This window comes from Mugil cephalus, chromosome 14 (genome assembly GCF_022458985.1).
Source record: "Mugil cephalus isolate CIBA_MC_2020 chromosome 14, CIBA_Mcephalus_1.1, whole genome shotgun sequence".
Classification (NCBI taxonomy): Eukaryota; Metazoa; Chordata; class Actinopteri; order Mugiliformes; family Mugilidae; genus Mugil; species Mugil cephalus.
In genome coordinates this window covers 215,134-231,613 of record NC_061783.1, presented here as the reverse complement: position 1 = coordinate 231,613, position 16,480 = coordinate 215,134, and the positions used below count along the sequence as shown (strand labels likewise).

Here is a 16,480-nt window from a genome sequence, read left to right as displayed (position 1 = left end):
TATTCTGTGTACTTTCTGTTAGTGAGTGAATGAGTGAGAGAGAGAGAGGGGAACCCAGGCAAAAGCCATGGGAGATTTGCGTCGCTTTTTTTCATCTATAGTCAATGTTTTTAATTCTCTCTTGGATATGATGTTGCAGCTAGCAGCTGTAGGTATTTCAGTGGTTTTAGAACGATTCATCAGTGTCATCATGAACCTGTTGTGGCAACTTCACTTCATCATAGATTGTCTTCTACGCTCAATGTTCCTGAAGGCTTTTATTTATCCATATTTCCATTTTATGCATTTATGATTCTTCATCGTTGATAAACATATAAACTTTATGAGACCATGAGGCCGCGTGTGTGTGTTCCTTGTACTTGCTACATACTGAGGGCCGGTTTGAGTTTTTAACCAACAAAGTCAAGTCTTTTTGGAAAGTGAGGGCATTTTGGCCAGTCCTCACTGTTCTGGTCTCACTTTTGAAGGTTAAAACTCAGTTTTAGGGTAAAGGTTACAATTGGGTTAGGGTTAGGGGCTAGGGAATGTATTATGCCAATAAGTGTTCCCACTAAGATGGAAGAGTGTGTGTGTGTGTGTGTGTGTGTGTGTGTGTGTGTGTGTGTGTGTGTGTGTGTGTGTGTGTGTGTGCGCGTGTGCGCGTGTGTGCGCGCGTGTGCGCGTGTGTGCGTGTGCGTGTGTGCGCGTGTGCGCGTGCGCGCGTGTGTGCGTGTGTGCGTGTCTTTTGCTACATTTACGCATTTAGTGTATTTGGTTACACCCAGCATTGTGTTCTTTTCACAGAGCCATTGTATTTATCCCATTCTACTGACAATCCAGTCAGTATTAATCTTCTATTAACAGTTCTAAGCAAATATTGCTTCTCAAAGAAAAAGTGGAGTCACTCATAGATAACTCTATATACAAAATTCTTTATTTTATCACAATGATTTATGCATTGTTATGTAACTGTTATGCTATTAAAAGATGGAGATCTGTCACTCGTATTACCTGCCCATTACTGTGATATCACAATACCAGTTAAACAATACTTGCAATGAGACAATAGGTTTTTGTCAAGCATGCATTTGCATACTGACGTCACAGATGCCAGATGCCAGGACATTTGTTGCACTGCAGTGCACTATTGCTCAGGCAATCTCCTCATTTATAACTGGATCATCTAATTGCAGCTTAAATGCTGTGTCTATTGTTGGAAAGGCATAAAAAAGAAGAATGGAAGTTCTTAAATTGATTATTAATTGTGGATCAGTCCTTACAGCACTTAGAGGAGAAACTACAATTGCAGGGGATGATTCAGTTCAATTGAATTTTATTTATATAGCACCAACAACAATAAAAATGGTCTAAGCCTCCAGAGCAAGCCTGAGGGCAACAGTAGCAAGGAAAAACTCCCTTTTAACAGGAAGAAACCTTGAGCAGAACCTAGCTCATATGGAGGGACCCATCTGCCGAGTTAGGTTAGCTGGGGGAAACAGAGAATATATAGAGAAAAGATGAATAGGAGAAAAAGATAAACAAACTTCTGACATAGACACATACACCAGTCTGAAGGAAACATGTAGAGTCTAATAATATAGCATGTAGCTGATGATCTTGCGTGACAGTTTGTGAGTATAACAGAAATCATGGGCAGGTTGGTGAATTGTTCATCTTGGTAGGAGTGGAAAACGACAAGCCATGAAGACTGGGGTAGATGTAGTATATGGAGCTCCACAGGTCTGATACACAGCACCCCAGATCATGAAGACTGAGCTGGCTGATGAGGCCACGACAGCAGATGTAGCTTAGAACTCCGCAGGTCGGATATTCAGCACTCCAGAACAGAGACCCTCACAAGAACATGGAGGGGGAGGGAAGAGAGTGAGATATAGCAGTTAGTAATGGAAAATAAATTATAAGAGATAGAAAATAAATTATAAGATATTAGAGGACATGAGCCAGAGAAGAGAGAGGACAGAACATGTCCTCAGTGCATCGTCACCCTGCAGACTAGGCCTTTAAAAGCATAACTAAGGGATGGTTAAGTCCAGCCCTAACTATAAGCTTTGTCGAAAAGGAAAGTGTTAAGCCTGACCTTAAAAGTTGAGACGGTGTCTGCCTCCCAAATCCAAACTGGGAGCTGCTCCCACAGGAGAGGAGCCTGATAGCTGATGGCTCTACCTACCATTATATTTTAGAAACTCTGGGAACCATAGTAGACCTGCACTTAGAGATCGTAGTGATCTGTTGGGATAATATGGTACTATGAGGTTTTTCAGATATGATGGAGCTAGGCCTTTCAAGTCATTGTATGTAAGGAGGAGGATTTTAAATTAAGTTCTAGATTTTAAAGGGAGCCAGTGAAGAGAAGCTAAACTGGGGTAATATGATCTCTCTTGCTAATTCCTGTCAGTGCTCTTGCTGCAGCGTTTTGAGTCAATTGGAGGCTTTTTAAAGAGCTATTTGTACAGCCAGACAGTAATGAGTTACAATAATCCAGCCTGGAAGACACAAATGCATGAACTAGTTTTTCCGCATCACTCTGAGAAAGGATGTTCCTAATTTTGATAATATTACGTAGGTGAAAGCAGTCCTGGTCACCTGCTTTATGTGAGAATTAAAGAACATATCCTGGTCAAATATAACACCAAGGTTTTTCACAGTAGTACTGGAGGCCAAGGCAATGCCATCCAACAAAAGCAGGTGATTAGATAATGAATCTTTGACATGTTTAGGGCCAAATACAATGACTTCTGTTTTGTCTGAGTTCAAAAGTAGAAAATTAAGCCTTTATGTCTTTAAGGCATGCTTGGAGTTTAACCAGCGTATTAGTTTCATCTGGTTTCATGGATAAATATAGCTGGGTATTATCTGCATAGCATTGGAAGTTTATGCCATGCCTTCTAATAATATTGCCTAAGAGAAGCATGTATAATGGCAATAATATTGATCCTAGCACAGAACCCTGAGGAACTCCATAGCTTACTTATATATATACAGAATTGTTGTTTACATGGACAAACTGGAATCTTTGTGACAGATATGATTCAAACCAGTCAAATGCAGTTCCTGTAATCTTCATCACACTTTCAAGTCTCTGTATTAGAACATTGTGATCAATAGTGTCAAATGCAGCACTGAGATCTAGCAGGACTAGTGTAGAAACAAGTCCATCATCTGAAGCCATGAGCAGATCATTGGTAACTTTTTGTACTATGATCTAAAACCTGACTGAAATTCTGACTACAAATTATTCCTGTTTAAATGATCAACTAACTGATTGGAAACGACCCTTTCTAAAACTTTAGAAATAAAAGGAAGGTTGGAAATTGGCCTATAGTTGGCTAAAACATTTGGGTCAAAAGTTTTTTTTATTTTAAGTAAAGATTTAATTACAGCAGAGTTTATCTGATTTAATATGGAGGTATTATTTAAAGGAAAAACGTTCTTGAGCAATTTAGTTGGGATGGGGTCTAGAAGACAAGATGATTATTGAGGTGGAGCCAGCAATTTGCGAGACATTTGGTGGGTGGGATAACAAATGCAAAACACAGATTAAATAGCAACACACTAGGAAAAGAAACATCACCTATAATACACACAGTTGCATCAATTACAGGTACACTATTCTTAGTGCTCTGCATCAGTGGTTCTCAACTGGCCCAGCTTCAGGACTCCACACCTTAATGACAAGCCATGACCTAAATCAAAGAAGATTTTTTTCAACTTCTCAAATTTATTGAATGAAAATACTGAGTAGTTTGAACCTGAGACAGTAGAATATAACATCACAGTATGAAAACACAAAAAACTAATGTAAAAAACCCCAACGACCAAGTGGCGATGCAAGAGAGGGAACTATTCCCTTTTACACTAAATTAGTTGCATTTTAATTCAAACCAGAACTATTTAACTTGAGTAATTTCAGCCTTTTTTAACAGACTCAGCAGAACTTTTATGTACAAGCACAAAATGAAAAAGTCCAACTACTAGTTTCAAAAAGACTCCAACTATGTAACTTTAGCTGAGGACCCACTCATGTTCAATTAAGTGTTGTTCTATTCAGTCAATTATTCAAGCATTAATCATAAGCCTGACGTGACAATCACAGCATTTCACTAAAAGACATTTTTAACAGACTCAGTTGGTGTTTTCATGCAAATTATATAAAATAAAAAAGCCCTTATATAGGGGTTACGCCATTTTGAGTCTAAGGTTGCTCTTAGGTTGTGTTTTGACTGGAATTTAGACTAGACCCTAGTGAGGACAAGCGGTAGTAGAAGATGAAGATGTGATGAGATGAAACCTAATTTTAAATTATAAATGTTGACTTCGCTGTATTTTGAGTGGTTGTTTTGTTTTGAGAGAAATCAATTTCCTAGATGTATGGAAATTATTATTTTATTATTATTATTATTGTAATTTCATTAACATATTTTTTTGTCTGCATTTGTCTACATAGTTAAAGTTATCACTGTGGAGAGGAGTGAATTAGTGATAAATGGAGTTTGTCCTAGGCTTCTTGGGACTGACAGTCAGAACTTGTTGTTGGTCTGGTTAATATCTTAAGTTTTGTTTTATGCTTAGCTCAGACTTACTCAGCACCAGAGCAAATGAATAGGAACTTTAGATAGATAGATAGATAGATAGATAGATAGATAGATAGATAGATCCATCCATCCATCCATCCATCCATCCATCCATCCATCCATCCATCCATCCATCCATCCATCCATCCATCCATCCATCCATCCATCCATCCATCCCCAAAGGGAAATTAGGGAGTCTCTTTAGGGAGACTCAGCCAAAGTAAGAATGTCATACATACCAGTGTTTCCTCTAGGATTTTTTTCAGCAGCAGGGGCAGGCTCTCCAGGGAGCCATGGCAGTGTAAACAAATGATACTTGACTGCAGATTTTACTTTTACAACCTATTGAATGGCCCGATCAAAATGGCTTTCTAACCAAAAATTTAAAAATACATAAATAAAAATAAAAACAATAAATAATAATTTCTTGATGGGGCTGTAGAATCAGTGGCAAAGTTGGCATCCAGGCGCAGATTTTTTTTTTGTTTTTTTTGTTTTTTTTGTTTTTTACAGAAGAACTATAGAATTATTACAAGTGTGAACACATTTTTTTTTACCTAACCATTAATGAGTCAGTAAAAGGCTACTGCTACCTGACTGGCATCATCTTCATCAGGCGCCTTTCTCTTCTCCTCTATTAGAGAAATATTTCAACAAGCTCATCTGAAAATGCAGTCAGCAGTTACATAATGGCGTGTTATAATTATACCACTTTCAGACTTTCAGATTTTCAGACCCGGGTTGACTCGTCTTTGGTGCACTTTCACATCGACAGAATCCCTAGGTCGGACCTCCCGGTGTGAGAGCTGCGTGCCTATTTTTTCCTCCCTCATACGTCATCATACATTGCAGATAACGTTGCAGTTTGTTGATGACCTGAAGAATGGACTATCCTTCAGAGATCAGTCTTTATGGGTGTAGACCAAAAGTTGTTTTTGAGCTGAAGTCTGTCAGGCCGTCGATCAGAACTTAACAGGCAGATATATCAGCGTCAGAGCGAAAAACCCGAGTTGACACGGCATTCCTGTTCACATCGAAGCCGCATCGAGTTGAGCTGATAAAATCCTGGGTTGGTTGCCGAGGTCGTTGACTTATGTTATTTACGTTTACTTATGTTAGTGACACTGAGCGACATTGATTTAATAAACTTAAGCTACCAATATGTTACGTAACTTTAGCTGGCCATCAGTATATTGTCTAGCTATTTAACTTCTAAAATCTATTATGATCTTAAGCCAAAGATCTACCTGTTCTTCGGGTAGTCGCTGCCCTTTTCTTTTTTCCAAGATCACAGTCCTCTGACTTTCTGACCTGGTACCTGGGTGCCTGACGTGATGTCACTTTCAAGGACATGCCCTCGTGAGTAACTAAACGTCGTAATTTCATCGTAACTTTCCTGGACTTGAAAGCCTTCATTAGAGGGGAGATGTCGTGGCCTGTTTTAGAGTTCCCACAATAGTGTGATCCTTCTCCTAAGCCCCTTACACATCGAACAAACGACCCAGCAACTGACCTGGGATTTTATCGGCTTAACGCGGCTTTGATGTGAACAGGAATACTGCATCGACCCAGGTTTTTCGCTCTGATGTTGATGTATCTGCCTGTTACATTCTGATTTGGTCACTCGACAGCCTGTCAGACTATATCTCTTCTGACCTAACCATGTGTTGAAATGAGACCATGATGTAGACAGTGAGCTACACAATTTTCCAATAAAAACACAGAAGATGGGAATCCAGTGTAAGGCATTTTTATGGAAGTCTTTTTGTAAAACTGCATACAAACAGAGGCACAGAATGAGTGGATGTATAACATAACATCAAATTATACAGAAGAAACTACACTCACATAATAGGCTAGTGCTAATCTAAGAATATTCAACAAACTCCAAGGTAAGTATTTGAAGAGAATTAAGCAGTGAAAATATATGCCAAAATAATCCACACAACTAACAGTAACACGTGTAACTGTGTAAATGTAAGTACAGATTGTGCCAGATCATGTCAAAAGAAAGAGGGTAGATGTGAACGTAATTTACACCTCTCCACTGCTACACTTCGAAACGGCTGCCCTGCTAAGTCTTGAGTGGTTTTAACTAACTCCACCACTAGGGGTCACTGCACACATCTAATGTAATTACTGGGGCCAGAATAATACCATTTTAGAAGCTTCAGCTCAAAAACAAGTTTTGGTCTACTCCCATAAAAAACGATCGCTAAAGTGCATATATATATATATATATATATATTCAAACAAATCAAATGTGTTGTGTTGTTACATGATAATTAATGGAATAACAATTAATGGAAGCACATAAACGAATTAGTCCTATGTCATGTTTGGGAAATTGCACCGATCAGGGAGCACCGGGATTTATTCCAATATCAGCAGGAATTAGGGAATGTGTGCATTACAATTCCAGAAGACGTTTAGGCCACAGTTGGTGGGCTTGTTTGATAAATTACTGTAGAGATTTACACCTTCCTCTGAATGGCACAAGCTGTTTGTCTAGAGCTACACAATCACTGGGGATGGATGGTTGATGAATGTCTAGAGGTGTGGTATGCTTATTTATTAATACATTATAACACAGACGCACATAGTATTCATGATAAATTGATAATGGTGTTGGTTTGTATAGTGCTTTTATACCTGTTGGTATTCAAAGTGCTTTAACAGTCATAGGCACACACCACTGCCATGCACAGGGAACAATTGGGAGTTCATTGTCTTGCTCACCGAGTTTACTACCCATCAGGCATAAATTAATCAATAGCACTTAATCACAATATTGTAATTGAATAATTTAATTGGGCTGCCACTGGTTGTGCACATAAAAGGGAATCTTATTTTAACTTTTAAAATGCCATTTTTTAAGCTTAGCTTTTAGGCAATCTTAAATGTCTATTTTACCTTGATTTAGTTATTCTGGATCGACACTATATTTATTTGCTCATTTATGTATTTATTCTTTTTATTGGTCTTTCCATCTTACATATTTATATTTTCATGGCCGCTGCAAATATATTAATATTATAATTATTATCTTTTACTCCAGTTGTGGTGTTTCTTCACCGAGGATTGTCTTCTCTGGGAGGTGTAATTGGCACTGGTTGTGGCATGGATTCCTGCATCTGCTTGAGTGGTCCCTGTGGTTGGGGGATGTGATCGGCTCCTAGTGCAGACGATCATCTGTAATGGCAGCTCCTTACTAGGCTATCTGTGCTCAAACATGTTACTCATTTTATTAGTGCTTCTTCTATCCCTGTGCTCCTGTGTGTGTGCATTTGTGTGCGTGAATGGGTATTTGTGTGTATGTGTATATATATGGGTGATTTGAATAACAAAAATGACCTTATCATTAATTTAAGGTCACTTTCACCACTTCCGTTCACTGTTCATAAATGTACTGCAAGCAAACCACGAACCCCAGTTTGATAAGATAATGAAACTAATAAAAATAAAGCTGTTTGTCTTTGAACCTGATCTGAAATATTATCAAAAGAGTAAAGACACGATTGTACAGTTGCTGTTTTATTTTTAAGATTTCTCAAATTATTATTATTATTATACTTAAAGAACTCATTACATTCTTTCCCTCAGCAACAAGCACCTAACTAACAGTTATCCATTGTCCTTGCTGTCTTTCTTTCTTATTTTAGACTGCAGTCCCTCTTCTGAATTGTAATTACTTTGGCCTACTCCATCTTTGTTGCTATGGCTTTTCCGATCTTCAGCACTCGTAAGCAGATCTAATCTAACTGTAAATCAGCTTTGTGAGAAGTTGTTTGCCAAGGGTTTGAATACTTGATGTTCATATACAGTATATGTAATATTCTTGCACTCTATTTACTTACTCTTTTAAGCAGTACAGTTACATTTAACTTTTAGAAAGGGAAAGAAAGAAAGAAAGAAAGAAAGAAAGAAAGAAAGAAAGAAAGAAAGAAAGAAAGAAAGAAAGAAAGAAAGAAACTTTAAAGACAAACATCCCCACTTGCGTACAGTATTCTTCTTACACATTTTATCAAACCATGCTGACTGTGACTGTGACCTTTAGAAATTTGATATAGTTAATCACTAATCACAATGCTTCTTCATTCAAATTAATATTACACTGTACTGTGTGCTTTGTTCAAATATAGGCTTGTCCCAACCAGCAAGTAAGACAGAAACATAATTTTTGATCATCTTTATTGCCCAAGTGTACAATGTATTTCTGCATGCAATGAATTTGTGTGGATGTTACTTAGACAAGTACCACCCAAAACAATTTAGGAGAAATAATAATAATAATAAAAAAAACTGAAAATACAGCCCCAGGTGATCACCTGGCTTCCTAATTCCCTAGATCCCAAACTGATCAAGTATCATCAAATAAGCCTGATCCCCAAAGGCCTCAACTAACAACACTGTATTACAGTCAGAATTGTTCCGGATGAACAACGGAGACTTACACAACATTAGATCATAATGTTATGCCTGATGGTATGTGTATGTGTGTGTGTGTTTAATTGCTTTGAAGTAATTATATGATTTAACTCCCTAAATCCCACAGAACCGCGAAGTGAAATATAACAGCTATTCACCATTAGCTGAATGATTTCAAAAATGTTGCATTACTATTATTGCTTTATTCAGTATTTATGTAAAGTTAATATTATATGCTAAAAAAAATACAAAATGTAAAAAAATAATAATAATAATAAAATAAAAAAAAATAGCTGTGTAATAAATAACATATTTTGATATTTGTTACACCATGCTGTACAGTTGTGTTTATACTCTATCTCTGCAGCCTGCCTGAAAGGACAAGCACAAATCTAATAAACTGGGAATGAGAAACACAGACATTTTAATGACAGGTTTTGTATTTTTCAAAAGTGCTGGAAAATGTTGAGCTACCCACAACTCAATGACTAACCTGGTAAAGTTACACAGTATCAGGACAATACACAGGTCTCTGCATGCCTTTTGATGTAAGTGAGAAAACTTTTGTTTAATAAATGCATTCACACACAAAGCCTAGCCTGCTTTTATCTGCAGTTGGGGCCTTGGCATGTGTGTCAAACAAATCGTCAAATGAGTAAGCCTTGATTAACATCTCCAGTACTGTTAGGAGAGTGGGCGAGGTCACAGTCAGAGACTTCCCCTTACATTACAACACAGCATTAGATTACTATCAGTTAACAATTATGTTCAAATTCAACTGTTAATGTCAGCTTCATTTATTTGAACATTTATTATTTTGCTTAAATATATGAGATAATCCTCTGATCATTTGTAAAAAGAAATCCTAATCTTGCTATAGCAGACTTCACTGAAATCTAGACGTAGAAAATCATGTTAACATCTGTTTTTCACAGGCATGTAGTCCTTTGGCCTAACTTCAAAAAATATTTTAAAAGTCAATATGAAAGACCAACCCTGCTTATAAAACCCTAACCAGAATTAACTATTGAGCCCCTGCTTACAGAGTATGATTCACTTGTTACATGTTTTACAAATGATGACAAGAATAAAAAAAAAAAAAAAAAAAAATCAACCCAAACAAAAAACCTTCATTATAAAATTTGGATAATATCACACCACAGCCATATAACACACATTTCTTTCCCCAAAAATTCTGTCTTTTAAACAGTCTTTGATCACATATCAGACAATGTACTTTTCAGTTTAGAATGCAACAAATTAAGTTATGTTTGAACAATCTGTGACAAGTATACAAGCATTGGGTACATCCTATAGCTTGTCACCCTTGAATAGGATGAATGAAGGACATGAATTGAATAGGCCACCTGTTGCTTTATGGATGAAAATTAGTATCTCAAGGATTCACTGCATAGAAACCTGTCCTGTTCTTTCTGGGGGTGTCGCCCTGTTGAAAAACATAACATAATCAAATTCAAATATCCCTAAGCATCATTTAAATGCACATAAACATATCCATGGTGTGCCATGTTAAAGAAACACAAGTACTGCATATAAGCAGTGTCTAAAAATGCAATTACTGTAGCTGTATAATACTCACCACAATTACAGCTGTTGACACTGGCTTCTGTGTTACTGGTGGTTGAGATGACTGTACTGACAAAGGTTGCTGAGAATGTTGTTTCTTTTCAAAGTAATATGGATCCTCAAAAGTGTCCATGTGCTCACTTTCTGTTTTCTTACCACACCACTGAACCAACTGAAACACAGAGCACAAAAAAAGAAGTAAAAGTTACAGATGTTACACAAAGAAAGGGATTTGACATATAATAATATTAATATAATATTAATAATGTAAGGTATTATCAGTTATTATTAAGGAACAGATATTGGAAAATAGCATTTGCTATAGAAACCATTATGAAAACACATTAAACATCAACAATTACTGTAGATTATATAGAGGTGAGCCACTGGAATGAATATACTGTAATAAACCAACCTCAAAACTTACCATGATCATAAAGATGATTATGAGTAGCAACAAGATTGCAGCGGCTAATACTAAAAGGGCAATACCCCATCCAGGTACTGAGTTGGGCCCTCCACCATTGCTGCCACCGCCTGTCGGTGAGTCGCTGGGCTTTCCATGTGAAGTATTCTGAGAATCTGTGTGTTTGCTATGTGGATTCAGAGTTGTAGTGTTGTTCATTGTTGGGTTTTGTGTGGTATTTTGTCCTCCATTTGAAGAGGTGCTTGGTATGCTTGAAGATACTACTGTGGACACAGTGGTAGACATTGGTGTTCTAGTTGCTGTAGTTAACGTTATAGTTGCTTTGGCAGGTGTTGTGGTAGTAGGGCTTGTTGCAGATATTGGAGTAGTTGTTTTTATAGTTGTAATTGTTATAGGTCTTGTTGTGGTTCTGTCATCTGTTGTAGAGCTCATGGCTGTCGTGGTAGTCTTAGAGGCTGTAGTTTCAGTTACTTTTTCAACTAAGCAAAAAGAAAAATGTATTACAAATTAGAACATTGATTAGAAACGACATAATCCTGATTAGAGAGGAATTATAGAAAATACACAAAATGAACAAAATCTTACTGGTAGTAAAGTTCGGATTAATTTGTAAAATTTGGGGCTCCATATTGTTGGCATTTTGGTGAAAGAGTGAAGAGGCGACAGATGGATTGATGGAGCTGGTATGGAAGATTATGGTTGCATTTGCGATTACAGATCCAGAACTGTGAAAGAAAGGAAAAACCAAAAACATTTTTGACAGTTTATTAATTAAATATTCAGATTCCCTTTTGTAAATAATTATATATACTACAATGTTTATACATATGTGCTTACACAAAAGTTTAGAGAATATCTGCTACATGTTTTGCCTCATTTTCTGTAGGTACTCAAAAAAAATATTTTTAGTTATTAAAAGGTTCCCAGAATATACCTGAATGTCATTGCCACAACACCCCCATAGAACTTGTTCGTTGGACATTTTGTATGGTTATTGCAGCCATAGATGCTGTTGAGCTGAAAAAAAAAAAGATAAAAGCTCAAAGAAACACACACACACACACACACACACTGAATGAACATAAGTTTTCAACAATTTGGTGTCAGCAGTGGTATTCAGAAATTCACGTTGGTGTCATACTGCTACTTTTTTTCACTAGTGAGAGAAGGGAAATTCAAAGGAGACGATTTCTCCAGATTTTTCACTTTTGATATTATGAGAAAAAATATGGAGAGGGTTGTTTTAACTGCTGCAGTGAATGGATGAAAGATTGAAGATATCCAACAGGCGGTTCTTCGAGGTTAGATCATCTGAGAAAGTTAGAGGACAACTTGAAGAAAAATTAAGAAAAAATTAAAAAGTTGTTGGGTTTGGAGGTGTTATGAAAGACCTCAGGCCTGTGTATGACACTTGGATAAACAGGAAGAATGTTACTTCCGCCATTTCACCATATAAGGAGTTGTTTTACGTTTTGCTGCAGTTTACTCACGAGATTAGGATACATCACACTCTGATATTTCACAGGTTGGAGATCAGCTAAAGCCAATCGGCTACACATGGAAAATCACTGAATACATAAAAGGCAGCACTCCTCCTATTGTTTACGGGTGGAGCCTAGGTAGAACAAGGCGAATGTGTTTGCTTAGATGGGGGCTTATGTTTTTTTCTACCCCTAAGATGGATAGGTTGAAGTCTCTGTGCTGAATCAATTCTTATTCTCTGTGTGCCAAATAAATAACGTAAACAAGAGAAGTTGTTGAGGGATCTCTACATAGTCAGATTATCCTTTCCTATAGGTATAAAGATCCTGAGCATAAGGAGAGGAGAAATTCCCTCCATCAACAAAGTAGCCATCAGAAATGGTACGCTGTGGTCATAAAGTGATGGTCATGGTCATGGTCAACAATTCTTAGTTAGGCTGTGGCATCTAAATGACACTCAGTTTGTACTAAGGGGCCCAAAGTGTGCCAAGAATATATCCTCCACACCATTACACCACCACCACATGTTTGAACCTTTGATACAAGGCAGGATGGATCCATGCTTTCACGTCAAATTGTGACCCTGCCATCTAAATGTCACAGCTGAAATCAAGATTCGTCAGGCCAGGCAACTTTTTCCAATCTTCTATTGTCCAATTTTGGTGAGCCTGTGCAAACTGTATTCTCAGTTTCCTGTTTTTAGCTGACAGGAGTGGCACCTGCTGTGGTCTTCTGCTGCTGTAGCAGCTGCTGTGCTGCTTCAAAGTGTTATGCGTTCTGTGATGATATTGTGCAAATTTACCATTTGAACATTTTTTTCTTTTGTCTGATTTGTGCCCCACTAATCTAACAAGGTCTTATGCGCAGACTAGCCATTTGTTTGATATCTACAACTGATGGTATAATGGCACAGTCAACTAATTTACTTATATTCCAATACGCAGTATGCATATTAATGAAAACTGATTCCAAGGTCCCTTCTGCACTCATGTCTGAGGCGCACAAAGTTGTTTCACCACATGCTACTGATTTTGTGACATTTGATGGTTTATATTTTACCTTTGGGTGTAAATTTTCAGAAAATGCTTTCATGCAGTCATCCCAGACTGGTGTTCCACCACAGACCCTACTTTTGTTTTTTTCTTTCACTTCAGTGCTAGAAGAAAAGTTTTTTTTTCTGTTCTGTTACAAATAATGTAATTACCTTATTTTTTTGACAGATAATGTAATATATATGTTCATTTTCAGTCCAGAGTTGTACATTTTGTGTTTTGAGAATCTAACAATGTTATATAGACTGGATTTGAAACAACTGAATGACTATTGGGGTAAATTGTAGACCTTGAGTACCATACAGCCATATGCGTATGTACAAATACTCAGGGACATGTAACTACATCCTGCTCCTACTGAGTGGGTGATGGACTAGACCAGAATTCCAGCTCAGATAAGCTTCTGAGCAGCACTGGAGACCCCAGGTGACTCTTCCTTAAACTAACTTATTCACTCCATTGATTTCCAACAAATCACTACCTCATGAAAACAACCACAAACCAAACACACACTTCATTTGAAGAGAGTATACATAGGCATTCATAACACTTGTATACACATTACATAAAACCTGACATGAACATAGGACCACATATCCACTCATAAATGGTTATTATATCACTTCCAAGGTGGACTAAGGGTACTGCTGTACATCTTCCAATTTCAAAAAGAAATAAGCTTGATGCGTTTTTCATCAAGTTTCCTTGGCCGACCACTGCGCCTACGGTCCTACAAAATCCCAGACTTTGTGCAAATGTACCTGTCAGGATTGATGCTGGTTTGAAGGCAAAGGGTAGTAACAGCAAATATTGATGTGACTTAGATTTTTCTTTTGTTTGTTCACTTTTCTAAATCGATGAAAATAATTGTTTGTATTTTTGAAAGCTTTCTTAGTTTACAATATACTTACCTTCTATAGAGTTGCCACTTTCACAGCCAAAACAAATGATTGTTGGAGAGTTTAGGGTCACATAACAACAAATTTGCAACTTACCCACCAGTTCAAATTACCCCACTCTACCATTAAATACTATTGATGGTGTCAATTCTGTATAATGTCAATACATATCTGCAGCACACAGTATTGATAAGCTTGTGTATTTATGTTCAGTTCTATTATATTCTTTAGTTGCTGTGGTCATAGAGGTATTTTTATTTTTATTTTTTGCTACAGCAAACAATAGCCCATATTCAAGCTTCAATTACCCTGCAGAAAATGTCCATATCTTCCTTTTTGTGTGACGCTACAATATGTATGCAGGTTAAGAAAATAGATTTAATTGTTGCGAGGCTTTAGTTGCTGTTGTGTTTTTACATAAACATCGACTCGCATTTCACCTCATACTGTGGTAAAGTGAATCATTATTAGTTGTGATTATTCTTACCAAGTTACTGACTTCTTCGTAGGTGGCTTTATATTCATCCGTTTCTGGGTTGGTCAGTGTAGTGTTGAAGATTCTGTTGGTGATCTCCATTGCCACATAAAATGCCCTTACTGGTGTAGACTTTAATTGCACTTTAGTGAGAGGATCAGTGGCAGTGTGACCTGCAGGTTGGGTTGAGAGAAATGTGTAATAGAATATAGTTTTATTTTTTTATTCAAATTTCTCACATGAAAGTCCTGAAAAGCTATAAAATTTTATATGGGAAGGCAAACTGCCGGGAAGAGGGTCTGATAGGGTGGCATGAAATGACAGTTTGTAACTACATCAAGCTGACACCTAAATTTGAATATTAGAAATTTAACTATCAAGCAATTTCACAGTTAAATATTGAAATTGTTTCAAATACAATACTGATCTGAGTCTCTGTGAGGGCAGTTGTTACTGTTCTTTGTGGATAAAAAGGATTGTCCTTTTAGGTCAATAAAAATCATTCTTCTCATTTTTTTCGATGTTTCAACCAGTGTCACTGTTCTTTAAGTGTTCGGAGCGGAATGGACATTAGAACATAAAGTGTGTAATTCAGATGAGAAATATTGCATAATATTATTGAAAGCTCCAGAACTGCCACTATATGGCCATGTGAAACTGTTTTGAAAAAAAAAAAAAACAACAACAAAAAACAATACAATTTGAAATTATGATTCATGGTGGTGTCATTTTACTAGTATTTTGACATTTCAAGATGTCATCATATGAATCTTCCAATATTATTTTCATTTAAGTCTAATTAGAGAAAGAAGTAAGGAGGGTTGCATTAGGACACAAAACTTATTTCAATACTTCATTTACTTGTTAATGAAAGATCAGCTGATATGATACAAGCATTTCCTTACCTGAAATGAACACTAAACACAGAATAAGGATCCACAGCAACCTCAGTTGGTCCATTGTGAATACAAGCCAGAACAATATTCTCCCGTATTCTCTGGAATGGTCTTGAATGATCTAGTCAATCATGTGAAGGGTTTTATTCATTCAGGATACAAATGGGCAGGGATGAGGGGCGGGTCCAGAAATCTCTCCTACATTACTGATTCGAATGTGAAGGCAACCTTGTTTCACATACTGGTGAAGCTGAGTAAGTGTGGACCAAGAAGGTGTGACCAGGGCCACCCACTGGGCACACATTCCCAGCAAATCAGAGTCCTTCCTTTTTTTGCTGGATAATCCAATGCATTGCACTAAGGAATTGAATAGCGTAGGCATTGTCAAAGAGTATATGAGCAATAAAACTAACACAATTCTTGTTTACAATATGATGAATAGCTCCTCCTGTTTTACTCAGTGCACAGCACTGCGAAGAAGAACTTGTTCAACTCTGGTGACATTTACTTTTCATTATGTTGTTTTTTCCAACACTTTAAGAATTCCTGTGCAGTAATAGTGATTTAAAATAAGATAGGGAGACAATAAGCTGAAAATGCACACAACACACAATGTTCAAGTGGTGGAATTTAAAAATAAATGTCAATATACCTTGGCATCTC

At 37.0% G+C, this 16,480-nt stretch overlaps 1 protein-coding gene across 1 annotated transcript; it reads right to left on the bottom strand.

Moving 5' to 3' along the window:
* Positions 1-8,754: 8,754 nt before the first annotated feature.
* Positions 8,755-15,956, bottom strand: si:dkeyp-92c9.4 (putative GPI-anchored protein pfl2). Its single transcript, XM_047605576.1, has 7 exons — positions 15,827-15,956; positions 14,934-15,094; positions 11,948-12,030; positions 11,599-11,738; positions 11,014-11,492; positions 10,600-10,758; positions 8,755-10,446 (listed from the first exon to the last, which is right to left on the bottom strand). Exons 1-7 carry the CDS (start codon positions 15,879-15,881, stop codon positions 10,396-10,398), a joined length of 1,128 nt encoding a protein of 375 aa, XP_047461532.1. The 5' UTR covers positions 15,882-15,956; the 3' UTR covers positions 8,755-10,395.
* Positions 15,957-16,480: the final 524 nt, after the last annotated feature.